At 44.1% G+C, this 14270-nt stretch overlaps 1 protein-coding gene across 3 annotated transcripts in view; it reads right to left on the minus strand.

The window, feature by feature from the left end:
• Nucleotides 1-1036: 1036 nt before the first annotated feature.
• slc8a2a (solute carrier family 8 member 2a) overlaps nucleotides 1037-14270 on the minus strand; it is a 64684-nt gene continuing 51450 nt past the window's right edge. For all 3 annotated transcript variants that reach the window (XM_055941680.1, XM_055941681.1, XM_055941678.1), the window contains 3 exons: nucleotides 9939-10041; nucleotides 3811-4077; nucleotides 1037-3225 (listed from right to left, as the gene is read on the minus strand). In XM_055941680.1, the coding sequence (XP_055797655.1) occupies nucleotides 2849-3225; nucleotides 3811-4077; nucleotides 9939-10041 (747 nt within the window). In that variant the 3' untranslated portion in view covers nucleotides 1037-2848. The remainder of the gene's footprint in view (nucleotides 3226-3810; nucleotides 4078-9938; nucleotides 10042-14270) is intronic.

Raw genomic sequence — 14270 nt, forward strand, 5'->3', positions numbered from 1 at the left:
AAATACTAATTCTGACCCACTGGGAATGTGATGAAAGAAATAAAAGCTGAAATAGATAATTCTCTCTACTATTATTCTGACATTTCACATTCTTAAAATAAAGTGGTGATCCTAACTGACCTAAGACAGGGAATTCTTACTAGGATTAAATGTCAGGAATTGTGAAAAACTGGGTTTAAATGTATTTGGCTAAGGTGTATGTAAACTTCTGACTTCAACTGTAGACTTACTAGAGTTCTGATTGGTTATGCCACACAGGTCTGTGTAGAGTAGTGTCGTGCATGTCAATGCAATAGAATCCTACTACAATACGTTCTGTCTACAACTATGCCTCTTGCATAATTCATTTTGCATACTTATTCTTGCATAGTTGGTTTTGTTTCAGTATGTTACACTGATGGTTAATATTGTGTTTATTCGATCATAATTCCAACAGTAAAGGGAAACATTGATAGTGTTAATAACTAAGGGGGAAAACTAGAACGTTGAGTGAAGTTCAATCTTGTGCTTCTCTGTGTGGGCTTATATTTCTTCTGGCAGTCCCGCGCACGCACGCAGTTTAGAGGGAACATTGGTGTGGACTACCTGTGCTAATTAGCTATCTGATTTTCTGAACACCTGTGTGTAAACAGAAGACAGACACCACAAACATGTTGTCACTGAAAAATACTGTCAATTGCAACTGTGTTAAAAATGGATTAAAACAGTGTACAGTAAGTGTGTATTTTGCATTTGTGAAATTAATATGAAAGTAGAGGCATTTATGTTTCTAGGACTATACCGCAATTGAGAATCGATTCACATTTAGATGGAGTATTTGGCTGTTTTGGCTTCCAGAGCCAATTTGCCCTTTAACCAGAACATGTATGGTCCTAGGACTAAGGAGTAACGTTACGCTCCTATAGTCCAATATTGAGCTAGCTCCAGCCATAGACATTGGCTCCAGCAGATACTTCTGAGACACCTCTCAAATCTTAGACAAAAAGATTATTAAAATATTACAATAAAATATGAGATAGATCAAACAGAGACTGAGAACTGTGATACATTTTAAATGTAATTGTTACAACTTGAAATAAATTACAATGTCATTTCTTGTGAATGTAAGTTCTTACATTAAAATATACATACATTTAATGACAAAATTCATAAATAAATTGATGATAAGACTACTCATTTTGAGTTGGATGAATTATCTCTGTCACATGGTCACTCTAAATGGCAGATACTCAGTTATTTCTCTATAATTTACAGTATTTAATGTCATAGCAGCTTCTCAGCATTTTTAAACAGCATGCAATAGCATGCTACTAAACAGCATTGAGCCCATAGTCTTTGGTTGTTGTTGCTATGAAGACTGGGGTGAGCCCAAATGAAAGGGGATAGATAGGCGCATTTTATTAGCATTTCACCTCTTGCCACAAGATGACATAATAGGGAATAGAGATACAACTGTTTCCAAGAGAAATGTATAATACAAAAGCTGGGGAAGCGGTTGTTGTGGGTGTCGGAGGCAGCTGTATCCATTGAGCCATACAGGACAAAAAGGGAGAAAGGGAGATGCTTATCTGCCATGTGTAGTTTACATTGTTCTGTTCATCAAGTTTATCTGGATCAGCCACCGTAGTGCCCTCGTTCAACTAACGTAGGTAGGCCATAAGCAGCAAGATGAAGACCTAAACTCAAACCAAGACTCTTATTTGACCTTACAGTTAAATAAGGCATCTTCCCCAGTGGGCAACACTGATTGAAATTATATAATTTCAAACAGTTTTGCACAATGGGTCCACCTAAGTGTTAGCCATTGCATTCCTACCCGGCTCCCACATTAGGGAATTAACATTGGGGTGCTGATACTTTGCCGCCGGCAAGGCATGCAGAACAAGGTGTCCCCTCAGTGTTGTGTCAGCACTACTTGGCCATTAGCTCTGGTCCATCACGTGATGATAACAACAAGTTGCCTCTGAAGAGGTAACTCGTTGTTATCGTTGCACGATGGACCAGAGCTACGTGGCCAAATAACTCTGACAAGAGATGATATTCAGTGACAGATCTTGACCACGTGAGTTGAGAGACTATCAAAGATCATGGCCTGGTCCAAAACTGTAAAACTATACCCAGACCTCAGGAGCTGAGGCCCAGACAGACTCAGACCAGAATCATGTTGATGTGGTCTCCAGTGGTGTCAATATCCAGACTTCACACTCCATCCTAGTCTTTCCTCTTAACCTGAGCAGCCTTTTTTAAAGAGTGTCTTTGCATGGTGTCCCCTCCACTTTCTATACCAGGCATATTAACATCCTGTGATTCTGATCATCACATAGTCCATCACCACCACATTCCTCTACTAATAACCAGCTTTTCCTTCTACATTTTCTTCTACACCCTAAAATTGTGTGTGTGTGTGTGTGTGTGTGTGTGTGTGTGTGTGTGTGTGTGTGTGTGTGTGTGTGTGTGTGTGTGTGTGTGTGTGTGTGTGTGTGTGTGTGTGTGTGTGTGTGTGTGTGTGTGTGTGTGTGTGTGTGTGTGTGTGTGTGTGTGTGTGTGTGTGAGAGAGAGAGAGAGTCTGACATTCTCTCTGTGAGCAGTGGGCAGTGAGTACAGAAAATAGACATTTGCATCATTACTCCTGGTAGTGGATCTTCTGCTAGATGTCGAAGATGTGTCGTTGCAGTGGCAATGATGATGATGATGATGTGTGTGTGTGTGTGTGGTTGCAGTGGCAATGATCATGATGTGCGTGTGTGTGCGTGTGCGTGCGTGCCAGCATGTATGCGCATGTGTGTGTGTCTGTGTGCATGTGTGAGTTTCTCAATCTACCCATCTACCTATCTAGCCCTGTGCTCCCTCAGAAGCCCTTTACATGGCAGTAGGCCTCCAGGCTGGAAAAGAGGATGTAGATGAACCAGAGGCCAAAGAAGAATAGGGTGGTGAGCACCTTGGTGACCTTGGGCCCCCCCAGCTCACCCCCTACAGACGGCCGGCGGCGGAGCATCAGCACCCCCATGTTGATGAAGGCGAAGATGGTGAAGAGCGTGACCGAGAAGGCCAGTGAGCCAGGGTCCACGCGGAAAGTTTGACCTTTGGTCTCCCAGTAGATGGCAGCGATGGACCACGCCACCCCGATGCCCAAGAAAACGTTGACCGCATTGCTACCCGTCACGTTGCCCACTGACGCGTCGGCATACTGGTCCTGGGTGGCAGCGACTTTACTGGCAAAGGTGTCTATGGAAAGAGGTTGGGGTTAGAGTTTAGAACATGGTTAGAATAAGGTTAGGACTAGTATGCCTAAGGCTGGGAGAGGTTTAAATAGAGGTAAGGAGGTATGGTTTTGGGTTATAGTTGGTTCAAGAGTTAGATTTAGGGTAAATAGCTAGCTTGGATTGAAGATAACTAACTTAAAGCAGACACTCAATCACATGTAAATGATTGCTGAATCAATATACCTGGCTCCTTGATATGCTCGACTGGGTCTATGAGATTTGAAACAATGTGAAGTGTATTGTCTTAATGTAACAGACAACACACACCATGTGCAAGGTGAATGGGGCTCTGGCAGTGTGATAGAGATGGTGCACGGAGGGGGAACGTGTACCATCTCTATCACGTCTCTCCCCTCCATATTTTGACACTTCCCTGTAGTCATTTTCTCACCTTTCATCTGATTAACTGGAGATCTTTCTCCCCGCCCCTGCCTTGTTGACAAGCTCTTTCTGGCACACACACACACACACACACACACACACACACACACACACACACACACACACACACACACACACACACACACACACACACACACACACTCACCAGGGATGGAGGTGCCCAGAGCCACAAACACCACAGCAGTGACACTGTCTTTGAGGCCCACGGTGCAGCCGAAGTGGGAGGCCAGGTCCCCGATGACGGTGGTTAGTAAGCCAATGACAATGATGGACACCACAAAGCAGGCCCAGCCATTCCAGTACTCGGTAGGTGGCACACAGGCAAACAGAATCTTCCAGAAAACTGTCACAATGTGCATGAAGTAGTCGAAGCAGTTGGGAATTCGCCGCTCCACTCCCTCTTCCTCGTCACCTGGCAAAATGAGGCAGGTAGAGGACATTGACAAACAGTGTTATCGATGAGTATTTAGTATTTATCGATAGCATACATTTGCCGGAAAAAATACCAAACCATGATACAAACCCTACAGACAAACGAACATGCATATGTACAGTGCATTCGGAAAGTATTAAGACCCCTTGATTTTTCCACATTTTGTTGCGTTACTGGCTTATTGTATATATTTTTTAAATCCCTCATCAATATACACACAATACCCCAGAATGACAAAGCAAAAACAGGTTTTTAGACATTTTTGTACATTTATTACCAATAAAAAAATGAAATATCACATTTACATAAGTATTCAGACCCTTTACCCAGTACTTTGTTGAAGCACCTTTGGAAGCGATTACAGCCTTGAGTCTTCTTGGGTACATGACGCTACAAGCTTGGCACACCTTTATTTGGGGAGTTTTTCCCCATTGTTTTCTGCAGATCCTCTCAAGCTTGGTCAGGTTGGATGGGGAGCGTCGCTGCACATGTTCAGGTCTCTCCAGAGATGTTCGATCGGGTTTAAGTCTGGGCTCTGGCTGGGCCACTCAAGAACATTCATAGACCGGTCCCGAAGCCACTCCTGCATTGTAGCAGGTTTTCATCAAGGATCTCTCTGTACGTTGCTCCATTCATATTTCTAGTCTCTAGACTAGTCTCCCAGTCCCTGCCGCTGAAAAACATCCCCACAGCATGATGCTGCCACCACCATGCTTCGCCGTAGGGATGGTGCCATGTTTTCTCCAGATGTGACGCTTGGCATTCAGGCCCAAGAGTTCAATCTTGTTTTCATCAGACCAGAGAATTTTGTTTCTCATGGTCTGAGAGTCCTTTAGGTGCCTTTTGGCAAACTTCAAGTGGACTGTCATGTTCCTTTACTGAGGAGTCGCTTCTGTCTGGCCACTCTACCATAACGGCCTGGTTGGTGGAGTGCTGCAGAGAAGGTTGTCCTTCTGGAAGGTTCTCCCATCGCCACAGAGGAACTCTGGAGCTCTGTCAGAGTGACCATCAGGTTCTTGGTCATCTCCTCCTTCTCCCCTGATTGCTCAGTTTGGCCGGGCGGCCAGCTCTAGGAAGTTTTGGTGGTTCTACACGTCTTTCATTTAAGAATGATGGAGGCTGGACAATTCCTTCGACCTGATGGCTTGGTTTTTGCTCTGACATGCAATGTCAACTGTGGGACCTTACATAGACAGGTATGTGCTTTTCCAAATCATGTCACGTTGTTATGATCGATCCAAGATGGCGTAGCAGTGTAGGCGTGTTTTTGTTCGTCCTCCCTTGTACTTTTGTATTTTTCGTATTTTTTGTATACATAAAAAAAAATATATATAATCTATCTCTTTTCGATTTTTAATTCGATTATACCTTCCGGTAACCTGCCTCACCCAATGTGATACGGAATCGCTATTATTTTTTAACTTTGGAACACTTTCAAGAACCTCCAGTAGCTAACCAGCTACAAGCTATTTAGTAATTTTTAGCCACTGCTAGCGGCTTTTACCTTCTGCACAGACACCAGCCCTGTTCTTAGCATGGATATTACTCGCCAATCTACCAGCATCGGACTGTCTCTCCACAACAATGCCGGATTCCTGCCGTAATCCCTGAGCCACTACTTCTGATCCTCACAGCTAGCTTGCTCACAGCTAGCTTGCACCAGTTAGCAAACAAAATTCTACAATACCTCTTTCGCCATCTGGCTTGGATTCTCTGTCGACACGGCGCCCCGCCGCACCACCACGTCTGGTCTGCCGACGAATACTCCATCCGCTGTGCCCTCAACCGGCCTCCGTCTGAGCAGACCACCCCCGGGCTACTAACTTTAAACGTCGCGTGCTAGCGTGGTGACGGCTTCCCTGTTCCATCCACTGCTCCCCCCCGGACACTATGATCACTTGGCTACATAGCTGATGCCTGCTGGACTGTCCATTAATCACGGTACTCCATTCTGTTTATTTGTGTTTATCTGTCGGCCCCAGCCGCAAACTCAGGCTCTGTGTGTAGTTAATCCGACCCTCTCTGCCTAGTCATCGCCATTTTACCTGCTGTTGTTGTGTTAGCTGACTAGCTGCTGTTGTCTCACCTGTTGTTTTAGCTAGCTCTCCCAATCAAGACCTGCGATTACTTTATGCCTTACTATATGTCTCTCTCAAATATCAATATGCCTTGTATACTGTTGTTCGGGTTAGTTATCATTGTTTCAGTTTACAATGGAGCCCATAGTTCCACTCCTAATACCTCTGATACCTCCTTTGTCCCACCTCCCACACATGCGGTGACCTCACCAATTATAACCAGCATGTCCAGAGATACAACCTCTCTTATCATCACCCAGTGCCTGGGCTTACCTCCGCTGTACCCGCACCCCACCATACCCCTGTCTGCACATTATGCCCTGAATATATTCTACTACGCCCATAAATCTGCTCCTTTTATTCCTTGTCCCCAACGCTCTAGGCGACCAGTTTTGATAGCCTTTAGCCGCACCCTCATCCTACTACTCCTCTGTTCCTCGGGTGATGTGGAGGTAAACCCAGGCCCTGCATGTCCCCAGGCACCCTCATTTGTTGACTAATGTGATCGAAAAAGCCTTGGTTTCATGCATGTCAACATCAGAAGCCTCCTCCCTAAGATTGTTTTATTCACTGCTTTAGCACACTCTGCCAACCCTGATGTCCTTGCCGTGTCTGAATCCTGGCTTAGGAAGGCCACCAAAAATTCTGAGATTTCCATACCCAACTATAACACTTTCCGTCAAGATAGAACTGCCAAAGGGGGAGGAGTTGCAATCTACTGCAGAGATAGCCTGACCAACTTGCCCTCCAAATACACCTCTGCTGTCTTCAATCAGGATCTCAGCGATCACTGCCTCATTGCCTGTATCCGCTACGGGTCCGCGGTCAAACGACCACCCCTCATCACTGTCAAACGCTCCCTAAAACACTTCTGCAAGCAGGCCTTTCTAATCGACCTGGCCCGGGTATCCTGGAAGGATATTGACCTCATCCCGTCAGTTGAGGATGCCTGGTCATTCTTTAAAAGTAACTTCCTCACAATCTTAGACAAGCATGCTCCGTTCAAAAAATGCAGAACTAAGAACAGATATAGCCCTTGGTTCACTCCAGACCTGACTGCCCTCGACCAGCACAAAAACATCCTGTGGCGAACTGCAATAGCATCGAATAGTCCCCGCGATATGCAACTGTTCAGGGAAGTCAGGAACCAATACACGCAGTCAGTCAGGAAAGCAAAGGCCAGCTTTTTCAAGCAGAAATTTGCATCCTGTAGCTCTAACTCCAAAAAGTTCTGGGACACTGTAAAGTCCATTTAGAACAAGAGCACCTCCTCCCAGCTGCCCACTGCACTGAGGCTAGGTAACACGGTCACCACCGATAAATCAGTGATAATCAAAGACTTCAACAAGCATTTCTCAACGGCTGGCCATGCCTTCCTCCTGGCTACTCCAACCTTGGCCAACAGCTCCGACCCCCCCGCTGCTACTCGCCCAAGCCTCCCCAGCTTCTCCTTTACGCAAATCCAGATAGCAGATGTTCTGAAAGAGCTGCAAAACCTGGACCCATACAAATCAGCTGGGCTTGACAATCTGGACCCTCTATTTCTGAAACTGTCCGCCGCCATTGTCACACCCCCTATTACCAGCCTGTTCAACCTCTCCTTCGTATCATCTGAGATCCCCAAGGATTGGAAAGCTGCCGCGGTCATCCCCCTCTTCAAAGGGGGAGACACCCTGGACCCAAACTGTTACAGACCTATATCCATCCTGCCCTGCCTATCTAAGGTCTTCGAAAGCCAAGTCAACAAACAGATCACTGACCATCTCGAATCCCACTGTACCTTCTCCGCTGTGCAATCTGGTTTCCGAGCCGGTCACGGGTGCACCTCAGCCACGCTCAAGGTACTAAACGATATCATAACCGCCATCGATAAAAGACAGTACTGTGCAGCCGTCTTCATCGACCTGGCCAAGGCTTTCGACTCTGTCAATCACCATATTCTTATTGGCAGACTCAGTAGCCTCGGTTTTTCTAATGACTGCCTTGCCTGGTTCACCAACTACTTTGCAGACAGAGTTCAGTGTGTCAAATCGGAGGGCATGTTGTCCGGTCCTCTGGCAGTCTCTATGGGGGTACCACAGGGTTCAATTCTCGGGCCGACTCTTTTCTCTGTATATATCAATGATGTTGCTCTTGCTGCGGGCGATTCCCTGATCCACCTCTACGCAGACAACACCATTCTGTATACTTCTGGCCCTTCCTTGGACACTGTGCTATCTAACCTCCAAACGAGCTTCAATGCCATACAACACTCCTTCCGTGGCCTCCAACTGCTCTTAAACGCTAGTAAAACCAAATGCATGCTTTTCAACCGGTCGCTGCCTGCACCCGCACGCCCGACTAGCATCACCACCCTGGATGGTTCCGACCTAGAATATGTGGACATCTATAAGTACCTAGGTGTCTGGCTATACTGCAAACTCTCCTTCCAGACTCATATCAAACATCTCCAATCCAAAATCAAATCAGGAGTCGGCTTTCTATTTCGCAACAAAGCCTCCTTCACTCACGCCGCCAAACTTACCCTAGTAAAACTGACTATCCTACCGATCCTCGACTTCGGCGATGTCATCTACAAAATAGCTTCCAATACTCTACTCAGCAAACTGGATGCAGTTTATCACAGTGCCATCCGTTTTGTTACTAAAGCACCTTATACCACCCACCACTGCGACCTGTATGCTCTAGTCGGCTGGCCCTCGCTGCATGTTCGTCGTCAGACCCACTGGCTCCAGGTCATCTACAAGGCTATGCTAGGTAAAGCGCCGCCTTATCTCAGTTCACTGGTCACGATGGCAACACCCACCCGTAGCACGCGCTCCAGCAGGTGTATCTCACTGATCATCCCTAAAGCCAAAACCTCATTTGGCCGCCTTTCCTTCCAGTTCTCTGCTGCCTGCGACTGGAACGAATTGCAAAAATCTCTGAAGTTGGAGACTTATATCTCCCTCAACAACTTTAAACATCTGCTATCTGAGCAGCTAACCGATCGCTGCAGCTGTACATAGTCCATCGGTATATAGCCCACCCAATTTACCTACCTCATCCCCATAATGTTTTTATTTATTTACTTTTCTGCTCTTTTGCACACAAGTATCTCTATTTGCACATGATCATCTGATGATTTATCACCCCAGTGTTAATCTGCTAAATTGTAATTATTCGCTCCTATGGCCTATTTATTGCCTACCTCCTCATGCTTTTTGCACACATTGTATATAGATTCTCTTTTTTTTCTTCTTCTTTTTTTTCTACTATGTTATTGACTTGTTTATTGTTTACTCCATGTGTAACTCTGTGTTGTTGTCTGTTCACACTGCTATGCTTTATCTTGGCCAGGTCGCAGTTGCAAATGAGAACTTGTTCTCAACTAGCCTACCTGGTTAAATAAAGGTGAAATAAAAATTAAAATAAATAAAATGTCCAATCAATTTAATTTACCACAGGTGGACTCCAATCAAGTTGTAGAAGCATCTCAAGGATGATCAATGGAAACAAGATGTACCTGAGCTCAATTTCGAGTCTCATAGCGAAGGGTCTGAATACTTACGTAAATAAGGTGTTTCTGTTTTCTCTTTGTCATTATGGGGTATTGTGTGTAGATTGATAAATAAAAGTTGTTTTTTAATCTATTTTACAATAAGGCTGTAACGTAACAAAATGTGGAAAAAGTCAAGCGGTCTGAATATTTTCCGAATGCACTGTATGTATCATTACATGTTTGTGAATTATTTACATGACATAACTCAGGTTAAGTCTGACCTCCTGAACTGACTGTGACCGCCTCAATGAACTGTTCTCTCCAGGAATGAGTTCCAATCACCACAGCCAGATTGGTGTCCTTCAAGAGTTTGTCCACGGTGCTCTATCAAAACACAAAAAAGATTAGCAATGAGAGTGGGCAAGTATTCAACAACAAAAGCTGACACGGCATGCTCTGAAGCACAAACACATAAAATGTCACACACATTCTGTCTCATGACTTCTGTTCTTATCAAACTGAAGTCAGGATAGACATGAGGGCAGAAGAGAAGTATCATTACTGTTAAAACGGCCAGCTTCAGTCAGCTGATTCTAGCCATCCCTTCGGCAGCTTAGTCTCCCATTCAGAGGACCCCCACTTTTGTTAGTGTCTTATTGGTCAAGGTCAGTCCAAATAATTATCACCACATCTCCTTCAGTCTATCACTGGCCTTGATTCCCAGGACTTCAGTTTCAGTTAGTTTATGACCCCAGCACTCTGTGTGGTCAGAAACGTGCTATCCCCATCCTGTTGAGCATATCCACAGTTTTACCTCCTGCTGAACTTTTCCTGCTGTGGACTGAATCTCTGTATGTCTGATGTTTAATTGTGGGTGCATCTAAGTAAGTGTCTTGAGATCTGTGTCATATTATGTGGAGCTAAGTTTTGTGGTTTATTGTGTACAATTACTGTGTTTTGAGGTTGTTAGCTAGCTCAAGCTCCCGCTCACGTTAGCACTACAATTAGCACTTTGTATTGGAATGCATGAGCATTTCAGCATAATTGTTAGTGATTAGCATTTATTAGCATTACTAATTTCTTGTGCTAAGCTATTTTCTATTCTATATACAGTACCAGTCAAAAGTTTAGACACACCTACTCATTCAAAGGTTTTTCTTTATTTGTACTATTTTCTACATTGTAGAATAATAGTGAAGACATAAACTATTAAATAACACATATGGAATCATGTAGTAACCAAAAAAGTGTTAAACAAATCAAAATATACAGTGGGGCAAAAAAGTATTTAGTCAGCCACCAATTGTGCAAGTTCTCCCACTTAAAAAGATGAGAGAGGCCTGTAATTTTCATCATAGGTACACTTCAACTATGACAGACAAAATGAGAAAAAAAAAATCCAGAAAATCACATTGTAGGATTTTTAATGAATTTATTTGCTAATTATGGTGGAAAATAAGTATTTGGTCACCTACAAACAAGCAAGATTTCTGGCTCTCACAGACCTGTAACTTCTTCTGTAAGAGGCTCCTCTGTCCTCCACTCGTTACCTGTATTAATGGCACCTGTTTGAACTTGTTATCAGTATAAAAGACACCTGTCCACAACCTCAAACAGTCACACTCCAAACTCCACTATGGCCAAGACCAAAGAGCTGTCAAAGGACACCAGAAACAAAATTGTAGACCTGCACCAGGCTGGGAAGACTGAATCTGCAATAGGTAAGCAGCTTGGTTTGAAGAAATCAACTGTGGGAGCAATTATTAGGAAATGGAAGACATACTGGGGCTCGATCTGGGGCTCCACGCAAGATCTCACCCCGTGGGGTCAAAAATGATCACAAGAACGGTGAGCAAAAATTCCAGAACCACACGGGGGGACCTAGTGAATGACCTGCAGAGATCTGAGACCAAAGTAACAAAGCCTACCATCAGTAACACACTACGCCGCCAGGGACTCAAATCCTGCAGTGCCAGACGTGTCCCCCTGCTTAAGCCAGTACATGTCCAGGCCCGTCTGAAGTTTGCTAGAGAGCATTTGGATGATCCAGAAGAAGATTGGGAGAATGTCATATGGTCAGATGAAACTAAAATAGAACTTTTTGGTAAAAACTCAACTCGTCGTGTTTGGAGGACAAAGAATGCTGAGTTGCATCCAAAGAACACCATACCTACTGTGAAGCATGGGGGTGGAAACATCATGCTTTGGGGCTGTTTTTCTGCAAAGGGACCAGGACGACTGATCCATGTAAAGGAAAGAATGAATGGGGCCATGTATCGTGAGATTTTGAGTGAAAACCTCCTTCCATCAGCAAGGGCATTGAAGATGAAACGTGGCTGGGTCTTTCAGCATGACAATGATCCCAAACACACCGCCCAGGCAACGAAGGAGTGGCTTCGTAAGAAGAATTTCAAGGTCCTGGAGTGGCCTAGCCAGTCTCCAGATCTCAACCCCATAGAAAATCTTTGGAGGGAGTTGAAAGTCTGTGTTGCCCAGCAACAGCCCCAAAACATCACTGCTCTAGAGGAGATCTGCATGGAGGAATGGGCCAAAATACCAACAACAGTGTGTGAAAACCTTGTGAAGACTTACAGAAAACGTTTGACCTCTGTCATTGCCAACAAAGGGTATATAACAAAGTATTGAGATAAACTTTTGTTATTGACCAAATACTTATTTTCCACCATAATTTGCTAATAAATTCATTAAAAATCCTACAATGTGATTTTCTGGATTTTTTTTCTCATTTTGTCTGTCATAGTTGAAGTGTACCTATGATGAAAATTACAGGCCTCTCTCATCTTTTTTAAGTGGGAGAACTTGCACAATTGGTGGCTGACTAAATACTTTTTTGCCCCACTGTATTTTATATTTGAGATTCTTCAAAGTAGCCACCATTTGCCTTGATGACAGCTTTGTATACTCTTGGCATTCTCTCAAACAGCTTCATGAGTTAGTCACCTGGAATGCATTTCAATTAACAGGTTTACCTTGTTAAAAGTTCATTTGTGGAATTTATTTCCTTTCATAATGCGTTTGAGCCAATCAGTTTTGTTGTGGCAAGGTAGGGGTGGTATACAGAAGATAGCACTATTTGGTAAAAGACCAAGTTCATGTTATGGCAAGAACAGCTCAAATAAGCAAAGAGAAATGACAGTTCATCATTACTTTAAGACATGAAGGTTAGTCAATGCGGAACATTTCAAAAACTTTGAAAGTTTCTTCAAGTGCACTCACAAAAACCATCAAGCGCTATGATGAAACTGGCTCTCATGACCGCCACAGGAAAGGAAGACCCAGAGTTACCTCTGCAACAGAGGATAAGTTCATTAGAGTTAACTGCACCTCAGATTGTAGCCCAAATAAATGCTTCACAGAGTTCAAGTAACAGACACATCTCAACACCAACTGTTCAGAGGAGACTGGGTGAATCAGGCCTTCATGGTTGAATTGCTGCAAGGAAACCACTACTAAAGGACATCAATAAGAAGAGACTTGCTTGGACCAAGAAACACGAGCAATGGATATTAGACCGGTGGAAATCTGTCCTTTGGTCTGATGAGTCCAAATTTGAGATTTTTGGATCCATCTGCTGTGTATTTGTGAGACGCAGAGTAGGTGAACTGATGATCTCTGCATGTGTGGTTCCCACCGTGAAGCATGGAGGAGGAGGTGTGATGGTGTGGGGGTTTTCTGATGACACTGCCAGTAATTTACTGAGAATTCAAAGCACACTTAACCAGCATGGCTACCACAGCATTCTGCAGCGATACGCCATCCCATCTGGTTGGCGCATAGAGGGACTATGATTTGATTTTCAACAGGACAATGACCCAACACACCTCCAGGCTGTGTAAGAGCTATTTGACCAATAAATAGAGTGATGGAGTAATGCATCAGATGATCTGACCTCCACAATCACCCGACGTCAACCCAATTGAAATGGTTTGGGATGAGTTGGACCGCAGAGTGATAGAAAACAGCCAACAAGTGCTCCGCATATGTGGGAAATCCTTCAAGACTGTTGGAAAAGCATTCCAGGTGAAGCTGGTTGAGGGAATGCCAAGAGTGTGCAAAGCTGTCATCGAGGCAAAGGGTGGCTACTTTGAAGAATCTAAAATATATTTTGATTTGTTTAACACTTTTTTTTGTTGCTACATGATGCCATATGTGATATTTTTTCTTTCTCCTCTTTCCTTTCAGGACCACATAGTTATCACTGGACATGATTCTCAGTTATCTGAACCATGAGTGGTCAGATGTGTGTGTGAGTGTGGACATCTTCCATTAAACTCCCTTTAACCTGGACATCCGCCTCATCCTTGTTCTGACCGGACATTCTGTAGTGGTTGCTACCGGGCTCAAGCCAGCACCTAAGGTTTCTTATTATATTCACAGTCCTTCGATTCTATACAACCCTACCCCTATTTTTCAATTACATTACATACATTTCCTGTCTTGTCACTTACAGGACAGTTTGTGTGAAAAGGTTTCTTGGCTTTGATATACATTCTATCAACATCAGAATATACTGTATCTATTCCAGTGTTTCCCGACCTGGTCCTCGGACATCCCCCCACAAGAGATTACCCCAGCGATTCCACATTAGCTTA

This window comes from Salvelinus fontinalis, chromosome 13, assembly GCF_029448725.1.
Source record: "Salvelinus fontinalis isolate EN_2023a chromosome 13, ASM2944872v1, whole genome shotgun sequence".
NCBI classification, from domain to species: domain Eukaryota; kingdom Metazoa; phylum Chordata; class Actinopteri; order Salmoniformes; family Salmonidae; genus Salvelinus; species Salvelinus fontinalis.